The 14,424-nt window shown below is 34.6% G+C and overlaps 1 protein-coding gene across 1 annotated transcript in view; it reads left to right on the forward strand.

Annotated features, from left to right (window-relative positions):
- Window positions 1-3,993: 3,993 nt before the first annotated feature.
- Window positions 3,994-14,424, forward strand: part of LOC134240032 (uncharacterized) — a gene marked incomplete at its 3' end in the record, with an annotated part of 72,617 nt that continues 62,186 nt past the window's right edge. Inside the window, exons 1-3 of the mRNA XM_062722147.1 lie at window positions 3,994-4,273; window positions 4,391-4,621; window positions 12,713-12,925. Of these exons, the coding sequence (XP_062578131.1) occupies window positions 4,102-4,273; window positions 4,391-4,621; window positions 12,713-12,925 (616 nt within the window). The remainder of the gene's footprint in view (window positions 4,274-4,390; window positions 4,622-12,712; window positions 12,926-14,424) is intronic.

A 14,424-nucleotide genomic window follows, 5' to 3' on the forward strand; every position in this document is an offset into this window, starting at 1 on the left:
CGTGTTCACAACTGTCACAGATTGTAATTTTCCTATTTTGATATATTAACATTAAATAATCATCATTTCGGGAAAATAGCAATATACCGGCAAGGAAAAAAATTAAGTTTAATTGCAGGGGTCATAGTATTACGCTTTGGTTCACGTCAAATCATGGCTACTTTTTTTATTCGGGCATTTTGATTGGAGCTGAATTTTTTTTATATACAACATGTAAAATGACCAGATTTATTAAAATTTTGCTGATTTTTCTGTATACTGTCAAGAGTGGGGACAAACATTTCAAGCAAAGAAACAAACTTGCGTGCCTTGCTGGATGGCTATGTATTTTTGGGTACTAAAATCTTTATAAAGAATGGTTTTACAAGATATCTCAGAAGTTTGTTTTGAATTAGTTACATCTACTCAAACTTGCGCATTTTTGGTAAGAATATATAGCAGAAATTAATCCTTTGTGACACAGTAAAACCAAATTTTGTACTTAGAAATATTGTAGTCTAAGAATTAAGGTTTTATTTCGTGAGTTTAGACGGAAAATGAGAAATAATGGCATTTTTCGGCCGTCATTGCCGTTCGTTCATGTTAAATGGAGCAAAGAAAATTAGTCCAGATTTCCTCTAAAATAAATTATGTTGGCCACACCACGGCCTGATTTGGATGTATCGGGTTGAGAGAAATGCATGAAATTTATAGGACAGCTTAAAAAATACCTTGCCATCACACTCGTTAACATTATTTACTCATAAACAATTTTAAAATCTATAAATTAAAGAAATTTAGACCACACTCGGAGCAAAATAAAAATTCTGAATCTGTGTAAACATCGGTTTATTTGGAATATATTAGTAACAGATAAAGAAATCTGGTCGGAAAAAATAATTATTGAGGCAAATCAATCGTAATTAAGCAGAAAACACCTTAATATTTCAATAATATTTATTTTTTCAATGCCCTTTTTAACCCCACCCCCCAACCTTTTGACAAAAACTATTCCTTTCGCCCTGTTATAAAAAGCAAACTTATTTTGAACAATTTTTCATCCTCATATGAATCAGTATGCATCCATTAAAAAATTAAAACGAAAAAACCGCACAAGTATAACGCGCAAGACAATTACGTACATACTGTTCAACTTTTGCCATATTTTTAGAAATCCGTGTTCACCGCGAAGCCCCCTGTCACAGAGTTTTGCCCGTAATTTTCCTATCTTGGGACGGATTTTTATAAAACTTGGTAAATACATTAAATAATCATCATAGATCGGGAAAATAGCAATATACTGGCAAGGAAAAAAAATTTAAGTTTAATTGCAGGGGTCATAACAGTATTACGCTTTGGTTCACGTCAAATCATGGCTGACGCAAAATAATCCCGGAATCTTCCCTTCCGATTCGGGCATTTTGATACGAGACTGGAGCTGAATTTTTTTATGAGATGAAAAACAACATGTAAACTTCCTGTATTGACCAGATTTATTAAAATTTTGGGGCGTGCTGATTTTTCTGTATACTGTCAAGAGTGGGGAGTGATTAGGCCCTGGACTAGATTTTCAAGCACCTGCTCGACTTCGACCGAAACAAACTTGCGTGCCTTGCTGGATGGCTATGTATTTTTGGGTACTAAAATCTTTATAAAGAATGGTTTTACAAGATCTGAAAAGGAAACTTCTCAGAAGTTTGTTTTGAATTAGTTACATCTACTCAAACTTGCGCATTTTTGATAAGAATATATAGCAGAAATTAATGCTGTTGTGACACCTTTAGCAGGCTGCAGAAACTAGGTCACGAATTTTCCATTCGTTTATCATCGGGCATCTCACTTCTGTAACTGAATTCCGCGATACTTCCAAAATCTTTTAAGTGAACATTTGATTGGATAATTGAAAGGTCACAAGGAGATGACCCGGAATGGGGTTTCTTCAGATCCTGCGATGTATGTTAGTGGATCATTAATGATTTTAATCAGATGGAATATGGTACCGGTACAATAATCTGTGTATCCTTTTTCACCAATTTAAAGTCTTAGGAATATTTCAAAACCAAATTTTACAATTTCTTTTTTAAATCAGTTTTTACCAAATTGCGTAAAATTTTTTATACCTAGTATTATACATTATTATTTAAAAGGCCAGTATGAGCAGAATATGTGTAATCCTAAGAACACAAGTTGTGCCCCATGTGTACAGCGTCTACCTAGTTGTGTTGGTTTACCTAATGGCAGAAACTATAGGCCAGGACATCAATGGACAGCAGATTACATTATCTGCTACAAGAACAGAACCATTGATTTAAACAGATGCTCTGGAATTCACCAATATTTCCATCCTGCTCAAAAGAAATGCACGAGTGATGTAGCAAAAGGTGAACTTTTCAACGATTGCTTGTTTTGCTTTTATCGGATTTATTTTTTGTTTCTTCATTTCATATAAATTATATGTAATTTACCCCCGGTCCGAAGGAGAGGGGGTATACTGTTTTACCCTTGTGTGTCCGTCCGTCCGTCTGTCTGTCTGTAACAAATTTTCGTCGCAGTTTTTTCAGCAACTACTCATCGCAGATGCTTGAAATTTTAACACAATCTTCTCTGAGGCATGCCATATTTGTTCTAATCCGATGTCAACTTCCTGTTTATCCGTGCGTTTCTTTGAGGCATGCCATGTGGTGGGATTTATTCTTGTTCAAATCTGATGTCAACTCCCTGTTTGTCCAAGCGTCTGTCTATTTCATACATGTTATCATACATAACAAACTTTTGTCACAGTTATCTCAGCAACTACTCAGCGCATATGCTTGACATTTAAGCACACTCTTTCATGAGGCATATTATATGTTGGGATTAATTTTTGTTCAAATCTGATGTCAACTTCCTGTTTGTCAGTGCATCTGTCCGTTTCATAAATTGACAAATTTTCGTCACAGTTTTTTCAGCAACTATACTCGTAACTGATGCTTGAAATTTTAGTACATGCTTTGTTGAGGTATGCAGTATGGTGGGATTTATTTTTATTTGAATCTGATGTCAAATTCCTATTTTCCCATGCATATAGCCGTAACGTTTACTAACATGATATTTACTGGCCGCCAGGAGACGGTCGGTTATTTGATATGAAAGTTTGAAGTCGCCGTGCGTTTCTGCGGAGTTAAAACAATTTAAATAAAAAATATTTAATAACATTCATATAATAGTGTATTAAAAAGAGTGTCTAAATATTTAACAAAACGCACAATAACCATAAAATTTTTATAAACAACGGGAGTAAATATTTCATCCAATCCTGATTGCCAAACTTTGACATGACAGAGGCGCGGAGAAAATTAGGACATTTGTTGGGCATAGTCTATAGCAAAGACCGCGTTATATATCAACAATTTTACTTTCTCTTTTAAAACAGGATTTGTTTTACGTATTTATTTTAAATTGACATGTACACATGAAAATATATAAACATTTTCTACAGAGAATTTTCAAAAATATCGTTAAATGTTAATTTATTAAACGACAGAATATATCGAGATTTTGCTCTAGCAGACAAGGATAACGCGTGTTTTACAATGTGCCAAGAATTTTCCCGCTACATCTCGAAGAAGCTGAAAGAGAAGAGATGTAGTGGCGGATCTAGAGGGACTTTTTTTTGCGTTTTTATTAAAATAAAACTACATGTATCTCTAGTTGTAGATAACTTTAAACTTTAGTTTTAATTTTTTAATGTAAATGCTGCTTAAACATCAAACTTCCACCAGACTTCGTTTGTACTAAACTGATTGTGGTGACGCAGAGGACCAGGGGTAGTTTGCTTATACATGTTATGCTAAACATTTATTATATACATGTATGAAGAAAATCATTCAATGTCGTAACAGATAAATATATACGATATTATAAAAACATATCACGCATTTCAGTTTTTAATTGCTTCATGAAAGTAACAATTAATTAATTGGTTTGCGGCCGATTTTTGACGCTTGTGTCAATATATGTTTCTTGTGCATATTCACATCAGAGCGGGGGTATTACTAGTGAGCATTGGCTCACAGATTTCTTGTTTTTTTTTCCTCTTCAGGAGATGTAGACAATTTCTGCAAGTCAAATCCTACTGCTGTGATGAAAAGCTTTGATAATTGTGCACAGTATATCAACTGCACATCAAAAAACTCAAAATTGGGAAATTATAGACATGAATGTGCATATCCAGATTTATTCTCTGATGTTACGTTCAATTGTGAAAAATTCCAAAGTGTTGTGTGTAAGAACAGAACTGAACCACAAGCACCATGTAAGATTTTTGTGTTTGGATGTTTGTTTAAATGTACAGTCTGTGATAAGATGCATTAATTATTGACGGTTTATCTACACTACAGAGTCTACTCATAAATGAATCCATTTTTAATAGGTCAATATGAGCAGAACCTATGTTCACTTGGAGATATGTCTTGTAAACCTTGTTCTGAGAGACTGCCAAGCTGTGTGGGAAGGAATGATGGAGCGCAGTCATTCTTTGGCAGGGAATGGACAAGTTCTTATGTCATCTGTCTTCAGAATAGAACAATTGATATTCATCACTGTACACAGACTGCCATATTTAATCCCCAAATACATCAATGTGTCAACGGAATTGATCAGAGTAAGGATTTTTTAATACAGTGGTCATGGATCAAAAGAAGTTTTCTGATTAAAATGTGTCAGCTGTCTGGTAAATGCTAAACAACTTTATAATCCTCAAAACCACTTCTAAAATAATCAAAGCTTTGCGCAAAAAAGTATCTCTAGGAAAAAATGTTTACAAGTTTGTTCCAATAAGGTGAATTCACCATGCATCGGACACATACCTAGCATCGGACAACTTTAGACAATAAACTCTCTTTCAACTTAAGAGTTCCGTGTATTTATTTGTTTCTGTCTTGAAGCTGAAGATTTAAATTTTTTAATGATACCGATTGTTATTATCGTTTTGTGATTAAAATACCCCGAGAATGGCCTTGAAGTTACGTCATATTTTACATCATCAAAGAGGAATAACCAAAAATTTATGATTTTGCGATTTTTAGAGTTATCGTTCTTAAAATTCGACTTCAACGGAACGAGTCAGACTTTGGTGAATAAAGTCAAAGATTGGTAATTTTACCTAAGGAATCACTGTCTAGTTAGTGTAGTATGCCAGGGCATCAACAATAGTGGGAAACATGGGATAATTTGCATAACGGGCGATGTCCCTGGCATACTATACTAACTAGACAGTGATTCCTTATATTTCCATTTCATTGTGAAATAAAATTGTAGATTAAGACTTTAAAAACGCAGACATATAGCTTTAAATTACACGAGGATTTCCATCCCAGTTTCAATAGTACTCGCCCACTGACGTCAAACACAACGGCAGCCGCACGAGATTTTCATGCATATTTGGCCTCCTTAGCGTCAGACTCAGAGACAGATGCGCACGAGATTTGCATGCATATTAGGCCTCCTAAGTTCCTGACCTATTGACCTGCCTAATTTACATTCCGGTAGAATTATCAAGAATTTAACTCCGTTAACTTTCAAAGAGTTATCACAGAGAGGAAAATTAGAAATGGAAATTTCACTTCAATGTTCGTATAATTCTTTTTAGAGCTGGTTTTCACTAGAATGTTCATTTCTCCGTACATCGGACACAAATTAAGCATGCATCGGACACTTTCCGATGCAAAGGTTAGCACTACCATTTTCATACAGAACCCAGCTGACAGCTGTTTTTTGCGGAAATAGAAAATAAAAACTCTATATTTTCAGTCAAAATACAAGTTATCGATATATGACGTCTTGAATTTGACTCAATTTATTTCTACAAACCAGAGTATGATAAACCATGAGAAAAAGGCGCGAATTACCGCATTATAAGCGTTTTAAAGCATTTCTAAGGCAGAGGGAGGTCTCTTGAATCGTTCTACATTTGTGCAACGATATCGTCAATAAAATTTAAGTTGAGTGTTATTTCTTAGATAAAAGATAAAATATTATCCATATCAAGGATTTTAAAGCACTAAGATAAAGGCATGATATTTTTCCGGTCTAAAAACCGTCTGTCCAATGCATGGTAAACAATGTCCGATCCATGGTGAATTCTGAGTTATTCCTAAAAACTCGATTTTTGAGGATATTTTCTCAATAAAGGACATATAATTGTGTCCCAAATTGATATTTTAATCACAAACTAAATGTAAAGCTCCGTTTTGATAATTTTCCGTCGGTAGCGATATCGCTAGAACTTGTTGAAGTACAAGGGTGTCCGATGCATGATGAATTCACCCTATAGGTTTATGATCCTTTAAGGTGGAGATAATCAAGTATAATCAGTAGAAATGTAGGGTTGATACAAATATTTGATGCCATATTGCAGACAATACATGTATATATAAAGCCACAAATCAAATTAAACAAATATAAATCTGTCTTTCCAAAGGATGATTGAACATGTTGAATATGTAAACTATTTATGGGCTCGAAGGTCTGCATATCTCAACTATTTTAGGCCTTGTTGCTCTTGAGTAGGTCTTTAAAGTTTGCGTATGACCTTGTTTTGACGTTAAATTTGACGGAAACACACAGGGCCAAATAAGGAAAAAGTGAACCTTGTTCTTTGTAAACTTATGGCTTTCAAAGGCTTTTGCTGTTAAGACGATGCTTTATTTATGTCTCAAATGACTTTGATTGTTTAATAGATGTATATGAAAATAAAGAATTTTAATCAGTTTTCACCTCAATGGACGAAAAACCTTTTTCTAACAACTGGTCCCCTAGAGGCCCTCTCACACTTAGCATATCACCGAAGTTGATTTTTTTAAAAAAGTGAGATCAATCGTGACGGTCAAGTTCAAAGAGTCAGAAATTATAGCATTCTCGGAAATATCTTGTCACAGGTAATGCACATGTCAAAAATGAAAGCCCCATCTCTTCTCAATCAAACATTAAAAGGAACAAGATGCGTTTGTGAAACATTGATGACTCCTTATGGCAACATAGCGAATATTAAACTTTTCTTAAATGCAAATTAAATATATTGGTACTCAAAAATTGTCTTTATTACAAGATATACGATTGTGAGATATGAAAGCCCTAGCACCACCTGTTAAAAAGTTACAGCCAATGATAAGTTTTTGAAATGTAAGTCAAACTCAAATGTCAAAGGGTAAAAAATTTTGGTTTCTTAAGAAAGGTCTTTTCACAAGTATTACATATGTGAAGTATGAAGGATATGGAGATAACGAACAGTATTCAATCTCAAATTCCATGAAGTGGCCCTTACCGTTCAAAAGTTATGCCAAGATTAAATAATTTAAAAAGTAGGTCAAACTCTATGGTCAAGGTCAGAGGGTCAGAGTTCTTGTTATCCAAAGATCTTCTAACAAGGATTACATATTTGAAGAATAAAAGCCCTAGCCTTTATCATTCAAAAGTTTTGGCCAAGGTTAAAGTTTTTAAAACGTAGGTCAAACTCCAAGATCAAAGTGCTTGATATTCAATGAAAGGTCTTGTCACAGGGATTAAATATATGAAGTATGAAAGCCCTGGCCCCAACCCTTCAAAAGTTATGTCCAAGGTTAAAGTTTTTGAAAAGTAGGCCAAACTCCAATGTGAAGGTCAGAAGGTCAAAGTTTTTGTTATCCTATGAAATATCTTTTTACAAGGATTGCATGTGTGAAGTATGAAAGCCCTAGCCCTTATCGTTTAAAAGTTATGGCCAAAGTAAAAAATTATTCAAAAGTACGGAAATCTTCAAGGTCAAGGTCAAAAAATCAAAGTTGTTGGTATCCTTTGAATGGTCTCGCTACAAAAAATACATATGTGAAATATGAAAGTCTTAGTGTCTATCATTCAAAAGTTATGGCTAAAGTCAATGTTAAAATTTTTTGCGTAAAAGTGGGTCAAACTCCAAGGTCCAGGTCAACTTTGGTGGTACCCAAAAAGGGCCTTGTCGCAAGGAATACACATGTGAAATTCATAGCTCCACTAAATCAAAAGTTATGGGGAAGTTAAATACCGGTACATGTATCGCTAAAGATAATGTTCATCAGTAGAGTTACTTCCCCTTTTTGTGACGTCATAATTAAGAGACATTCGACAGAATAAAGTTATATAAGTAGAGTAACGTGCTCTTCATTATCTAAAAGAATGGCTTAATATTCTAGGGAACAGAAATGTTGATATTCCAGGGTTACGTGTAGATATAGTGTTTATATGTTTGAGCCAATAAATTAGAGTACGCGATTTGATTATTTTCTTGTCGACATATTCTGTATCATTCCATGCCGGTAAGTGAAAGTGGAAATGAAAATTACACAACCGACCAAGGATCATCGCAGAACCCAGCGCATGTACACATCTGGAATTTATTTCCTTTTACACAAACGCCCAATATTTTTGCAAAATATTTTTAGGAAAATTGATTTTATGTGTTGTTTCTTATTCCTCATACATATACATGTACGACCAGGACTCTCACGATGGGCTGACTAGTTACGTTAGGATGAAACTGCAAGTGCGCTTGCGTTAATCGGAATTCTGGGAAAAAGATTTGCACAATTTTTTCCAACCAGAGGGCGTGCTTCTACACGCACACACGACCTCGATCTATTTATAGACTGCATTGTTCTTCGTCGTTCTCGACGAAAATTTATGACATAGACTATTCAGCTTCTAGATGGAATATTTGTCAGTTTTCAAATGATACTGTGAAAATATTTCTTTGCTTCTAATAGATGATAAGTACATTTATTCCCTCAATCGCCATTGCAAGCCGAAGATTTAAATTGTGTATTCCTCTGGATGCCTGATGCAAGACTCCCTCGATCAGTATTCAATACCTTGCATAAGACATGTACGGGTCGGAATTCACACAACAATCCACTTGCCACAAAGGTCCCAAAATAGTGAAAGAAAAAAGATCAATTTCTCTTCAGTCTAATGATGGAAGTTATGAAAACATCAGCTAGAAGACCACTGTAAGACAGAACCCTGAAAATTCTTATAATTTACATGATGATAGACGTGTAAGTGCCGCTTGTGCACGTGAACCGCGCCCTCATGTGAGACCACAGTGGAAATGCGATAGCTGAGAGAACTGTGCTGATTTATAGACTGGGTCACCACCCCCCTCCCCAATGAAAGGAGAGAGGGGGAATGGATTCCAGTTTTTTAATCTATAGTTTTGCTATGATGGTAGACATCATCAAAGACATTTTGTGTACATGTATACGTACTGCATGTATAAACATATTTTGAATTTCCATTTAAAATTGTTTTCTGTGGCGTTCATTACTTTTTTGGAAGCAATTCTTTTCTTTCCTAATAACACTAAAATGGATGCTCAAACTTAGAAATTAAATTAAATATAGATGCAGTATGCCCCCCCCCCGTCATGCATTGCCTCGAAATGCACACAAATAAAAACTGTTATTTAATAATATTTAAAAACGATCTAACACAAAGTCTACCTTCCTTTTATTCATCATAATCTGCATATTATTTTTATAGAATTTAACGTGATCTTAGTTGCCATGGTGGCTTTTGTTCATTTACCGGTTTAAGGTGAACTTTCTCTGATGTCTGCGCCGAAGAGAATTTATTGGAGATCATTGTAATGGTCACGATGCAGAATTTAAAAAAAAATATTCTACGCTTTATTATATATTATGTATGTGGCATTATGTTACAAATAAGAAAACGATTACACTAATTTAACTTTTCTTACAAAGGCATTTATTACATTTAAGGAACACAACATGATGGATAGATCAAATCATAAACCATTACAAAACAAGAAAGAAACTTTCTGTATTCCAGTGGCTGACACTCAGCTTTTTTAAAAAAGCTAACCTTGTATGAAGTGATAGTTGTAGAAAATATAACGACGCGTTTGATTGTGTATAGGGTGTGAGTGTGTACGCGGATGTGGCACACTTTGCATCGGAATCAATGTCAAATGCTGTCTTGATTTAAAGATATTCTCTTTGTGATTGGATGCTCTGCTTTGCGATGCCCTTGTTTGTATAAACATCTTCATTCGTATCCTTTTTAGTTGGCAGACAGTCTAAATGCATGGTTATGATAAGCAAGGATGCTTTATCAGAAATTTTGAAGTTCATAACCCCTGAGTCAGGTGTTTTAGTGTTTAGGGTGGGTCTCTTCTGAATATACAATGTATAATATACCTGTATTACTTTTATAAGAATAGAATATTTTATGCTTTCTTCCCTTACAGCCAAAATGTAAGGGTGAGTGCATTTAGAGGTGAACACCTAGGCATGGGTTTAACTTTTATATTTTTCAGTTTTTGTTTAACATCCCTTTTAAGGGTCCTCCACACACACACCCAACTTATGTTTTCATATTACTGAGCATTACTATTAACAAGCATATCAATCTTTAAAAACCCGCCAGGAATTAAAACATAATTCATACTGATTTTTTGAAATAATAATTTCACAAGTTTCAAGATATTTTTCCCAAGGCGTTTTCATAGCATAACAAGATGTGTTAGTGAAACACTAATGCCGCCGTATGACAACATAGCAAAGATTAAACTTTTCTTACAGGCAAATTTAATTAATTGGTACCAAAAGTAGGGTATTCTCACTGGAAAAATAATTGTGAAATTTGAAAGTAGGCCAATGTTAAAGTTTTTTCAATAAATACAAAAAATCTCCAAGGTCAAGGTCAAAAAGTCAAGGTAATTGGTATCCAATGAAAGGTCTTGCCACATAGAATACTTAGGTAGAGCAGGGAAGCCCTAGCCTTAAGTTATGACCAAGATAAGAATATATGGCCAAGGTTAAAATTTTGTAAAAGTAGGTCACACTCCAAGTTTAAGGTCAAAAGGTCAAGGTAATTGGTATCCAATGAAAGGTCTTGCCACATAAAATACTTAGGTAGAGCATGGAAGCCCTAGCCTTAAGTTATGACCAAGATAAGAAGTTATGGCCAAGGTTAAAATTTTGTAAAAGTAGGTCACACTCCAAGGTCAAGGTCAAAAGATCAAGGTAATTGGTATCCAATGAAAGGTCTTGCCACATAGAATACTTAGGTAGAGCATGGAAGCCCTAGCCTTAGGTTATGACCAAGATAAGAAGTTATGGCCAAGGTTAAAATTTTGTAAAAGTAGGTCACACTCCAAGGTCAAGGTCAAAGGGTCAAAGTTCTTGTTATCAAATAAAAGGTCTTGTCTCAAGGATTAAATATGTAAAGTATGAAAGTACTAGCCCTAACCCTTTAAAAGTTATTGTCAAAGTTTGTTTTTAAAAGTAGGTCAGACTCTAAGGTCAAGGTCAAAGTTCTTGGTATCCAATAAATGGTCTTCTCACAAAGATTACATATATGAAGTATGAAAGCCCTATCCCTTACCAGTTTTTTCACAAATACAGAAATCTACAAGGTCAAAGGGTCAAGGTTGTTGGTATCCAATGAAAGGTCTTTAAACAAAGAATACATATGTGAAGTATAAATGTTCTGGTATTTACTGTTCAAAAGATATGGCCAAAGTAATAGTTTAAAATTTTCATCTGAAAGTGAGTCAAACTCCAAGGTCAAAAGGTCAAATTTGGTGGTACCCAAAGAAAGGTCTTGTCAAAAGGAATACACTTGTGAAATATGAAAGTCATGGCTCCACTAAATCAAAAGTTATGGGCAAGGTTAAAGTTTTTGCGAACAAACAGACACACAGACGGACGGACGGACACGACAAAAACTATATACCCCTGAAACTTCGTTTACGGGGGCATAACAAATTTTGTCTTACCTTTTCGTATATTTTCAATCTCACAGAATAACCATAAAAACTTACTTTTATCGATCAACATATTTTTTTTTTTTAGAAAAATTTGTTTTATTTATAAAAATACATAAAAATCATTTTCTCTGAAATACAACTAAAACAAGATGTGTTTGTGAAACACTATGCTCCCGGCGGCAACAAATTTCAACAAAAATATTTTTAGCAGATGTCAAAGTCAAGGTCACAAGGTCATTAACCTTTGTGTCATTTGAAAGACATTCATTGGTGGAGTATGCACACTAAATATGAAGTCTCTATCTCTCATGCTTCAGAGGTTATGGCGAAAGTTCGTAAAAACTATTTTTAGCATACAGGTCACAATCAAGGTCACAAGGTCATGACCTTGGTGTCATTTGAAAGAGCTTCATTAGTGGAATATGCATATGAAGTCTCTATCTTTCATGGTTCAAAAGTTATGGTGAAAGTTCGAAAAAGCTATTTTTAGCAAATAGGTCACAGTCAAGGTCACAAGGTCATTGATCTTGGTGTCATTTGAAAGAACTTCATCGATGGAGTATGCATGCCAAATATGAAGTCTCTGTCTCTCATGGTTCAAAAGTTATGGCGAAGGTTAAAGTTGACAACAGACAGACAGACAAACAGATAAACAGACAAACAGACAGACAGGACAAAAACAATATACGCCTCGGATCTATCGATTCGGGCGCATAATAAAAATCAATGAAGACTCTTTTTGTAGAGAAGAAACAACAATGAATTAGATTACATCAAACAATTGAATTAAAATTAAATGCACTGATGAAAAGAATATATTTTCAAAATCTTTGGTATCAAAGTTTCTTTTGGGAGTTATCTAAAGTACTTTTGAAGCAAAGCTTTTTGTTATATTTATTTTTGTTTCACGTACATGTGTATCTTTGTAACTTTGATTTTTTTTCCATCTAGGAAACATTGATTCTTTCTGCAAGGCCAATCCTCAAGCTATTAAACCTCATCCTACAGACTGTGCCCAGTATGTAAACTGTTCACATTTTGGCACACAATATGGAAAGCATATACAGGAATGTACCTATCCAGATTTATTCTCTTCGACCTCATTGACATGTCAGCAGTTTGAGTCTGTTACGTGTGCTCCGAAAAATGAACCACAGGCTCCTTGTAAGTATTTTTACATGGTATTATCATGCTCTATACAAGAACTTTCTGTACCTAATAAACTCTTTAAATTTAAAATTTAATTCAACATTTCTATGATTTAAAACAGTGAATTATAAAAAAAAAAATATTTAAAATCTTTAATCTTTAATATGATATGTATTCTGACTTGGTAATAAACATATTCGTAATTGTTTATATATTTACTCAAAATTTGTATTTTAAGGATTTCCATCCCTAATAGGACCACATTTTCTACCCTGAAAATTCCAACAAGTACATAGTACTCTGATATTTTTAAATTAAATCATTTTATATAAGTAGAGGATTGCCCGCGGGAAGGGTTCCAAAATTTTACTAACAAAGCAATAATATTACTAGTAATTAATTAAAAAAACACAGCTTTTAAGGATATGGGGAAAAGCATTTAATGAAAATAAAAATTCAAACACAATAAAATAAGATCATTTAATACTGACAAGCCAGAAAAAAGGGGGGTGGGCATTGTTATACAAATCTTATATGGGGGGGGGGAGGTTAAATTCTTTCATAACATGTACCGTTAAATTTGACAATATTCCAACCAGAAGTGGGGTAGAAAACAGGACTTTCAATGAAGATTTCTATACTAAGATATGTCTGGTAAAAAGGAGGAGGGGGGCAGCTCGCCCCCCCCCCCCCCTTCCACCCGATCAGGCCCTTATGTTACGTGCCTCTGTACACTTAACGTTATACTTTAGTCAATAATGATGTAAACTTTAAGTTCTCCAGATTCTAGACTTATGCAAGTAAATCCCTCTAAATTTCGGCATAGCATTCTTTTAAAGAAAATTTCGCTGGCAAACTTATTTTATAACTCCAGAAGAGGGGGATATACTGTTTTACCCTTGTTGTGTGTGTGTAAGGAGCGTGTGTGTGTGTGAGAGAGAGAGGGTGTGTGTGTGTGAGGGTGTGTGTATGTCCGTAACACATTATTTTCGCAGTTTTTCAGTAACTACTCATTGCATATGCTTGAAATTTTAGTACAACCTTTGTATCTGAACTTATGTACAATAGTGTGAGATGAAAGAGTTCGCAAGATGGTCGCCGTTGTAAACGTTAATAAAAAATTGCAAATTTTTTAAAGGGGCTTATAAATCAAAAGAAGTAATTTTCTTACTTTGAAGGCTCAGTATTTGGTAAATCTGTTCTTTAGATCGCAGCACAGTACGTATTCTCCTCGGAAGACTTTAAAAGACGTATAATGTAATGAATTACCGGGAGGCTACTCCAAATTTCAGCCACGATGCGTTTCAGGTCATCACTGTTTTTGCATGATTTCATTAAACGTTGATTAATCTTGTGTTTTAGTACTTTTCATGCAATTTGTATACTAGTAATACATCTTCGCAATCCAAGGGTTTTCGGTCCGTTTCACTACGGACTGAAAACCCTTGTCTTGCGAATCAAGAGTTAGCGTACGTAGTTCTTCTTTATCAAAGATGAATACCCCCCCCCCCCAA

This window comes from Saccostrea cucullata, unplaced genomic scaffold (genome assembly GCF_032062105.1).
Source record: "Saccostrea cucullata isolate Sc308-1 unplaced genomic scaffold, CSIRO_AGI_Scuc_v1 ctg1101, whole genome shotgun sequence".
Classification (NCBI taxonomy): Eukaryota; Metazoa; Mollusca; class Bivalvia; order Ostreida; family Ostreidae; genus Saccostrea; species Saccostrea cuccullata.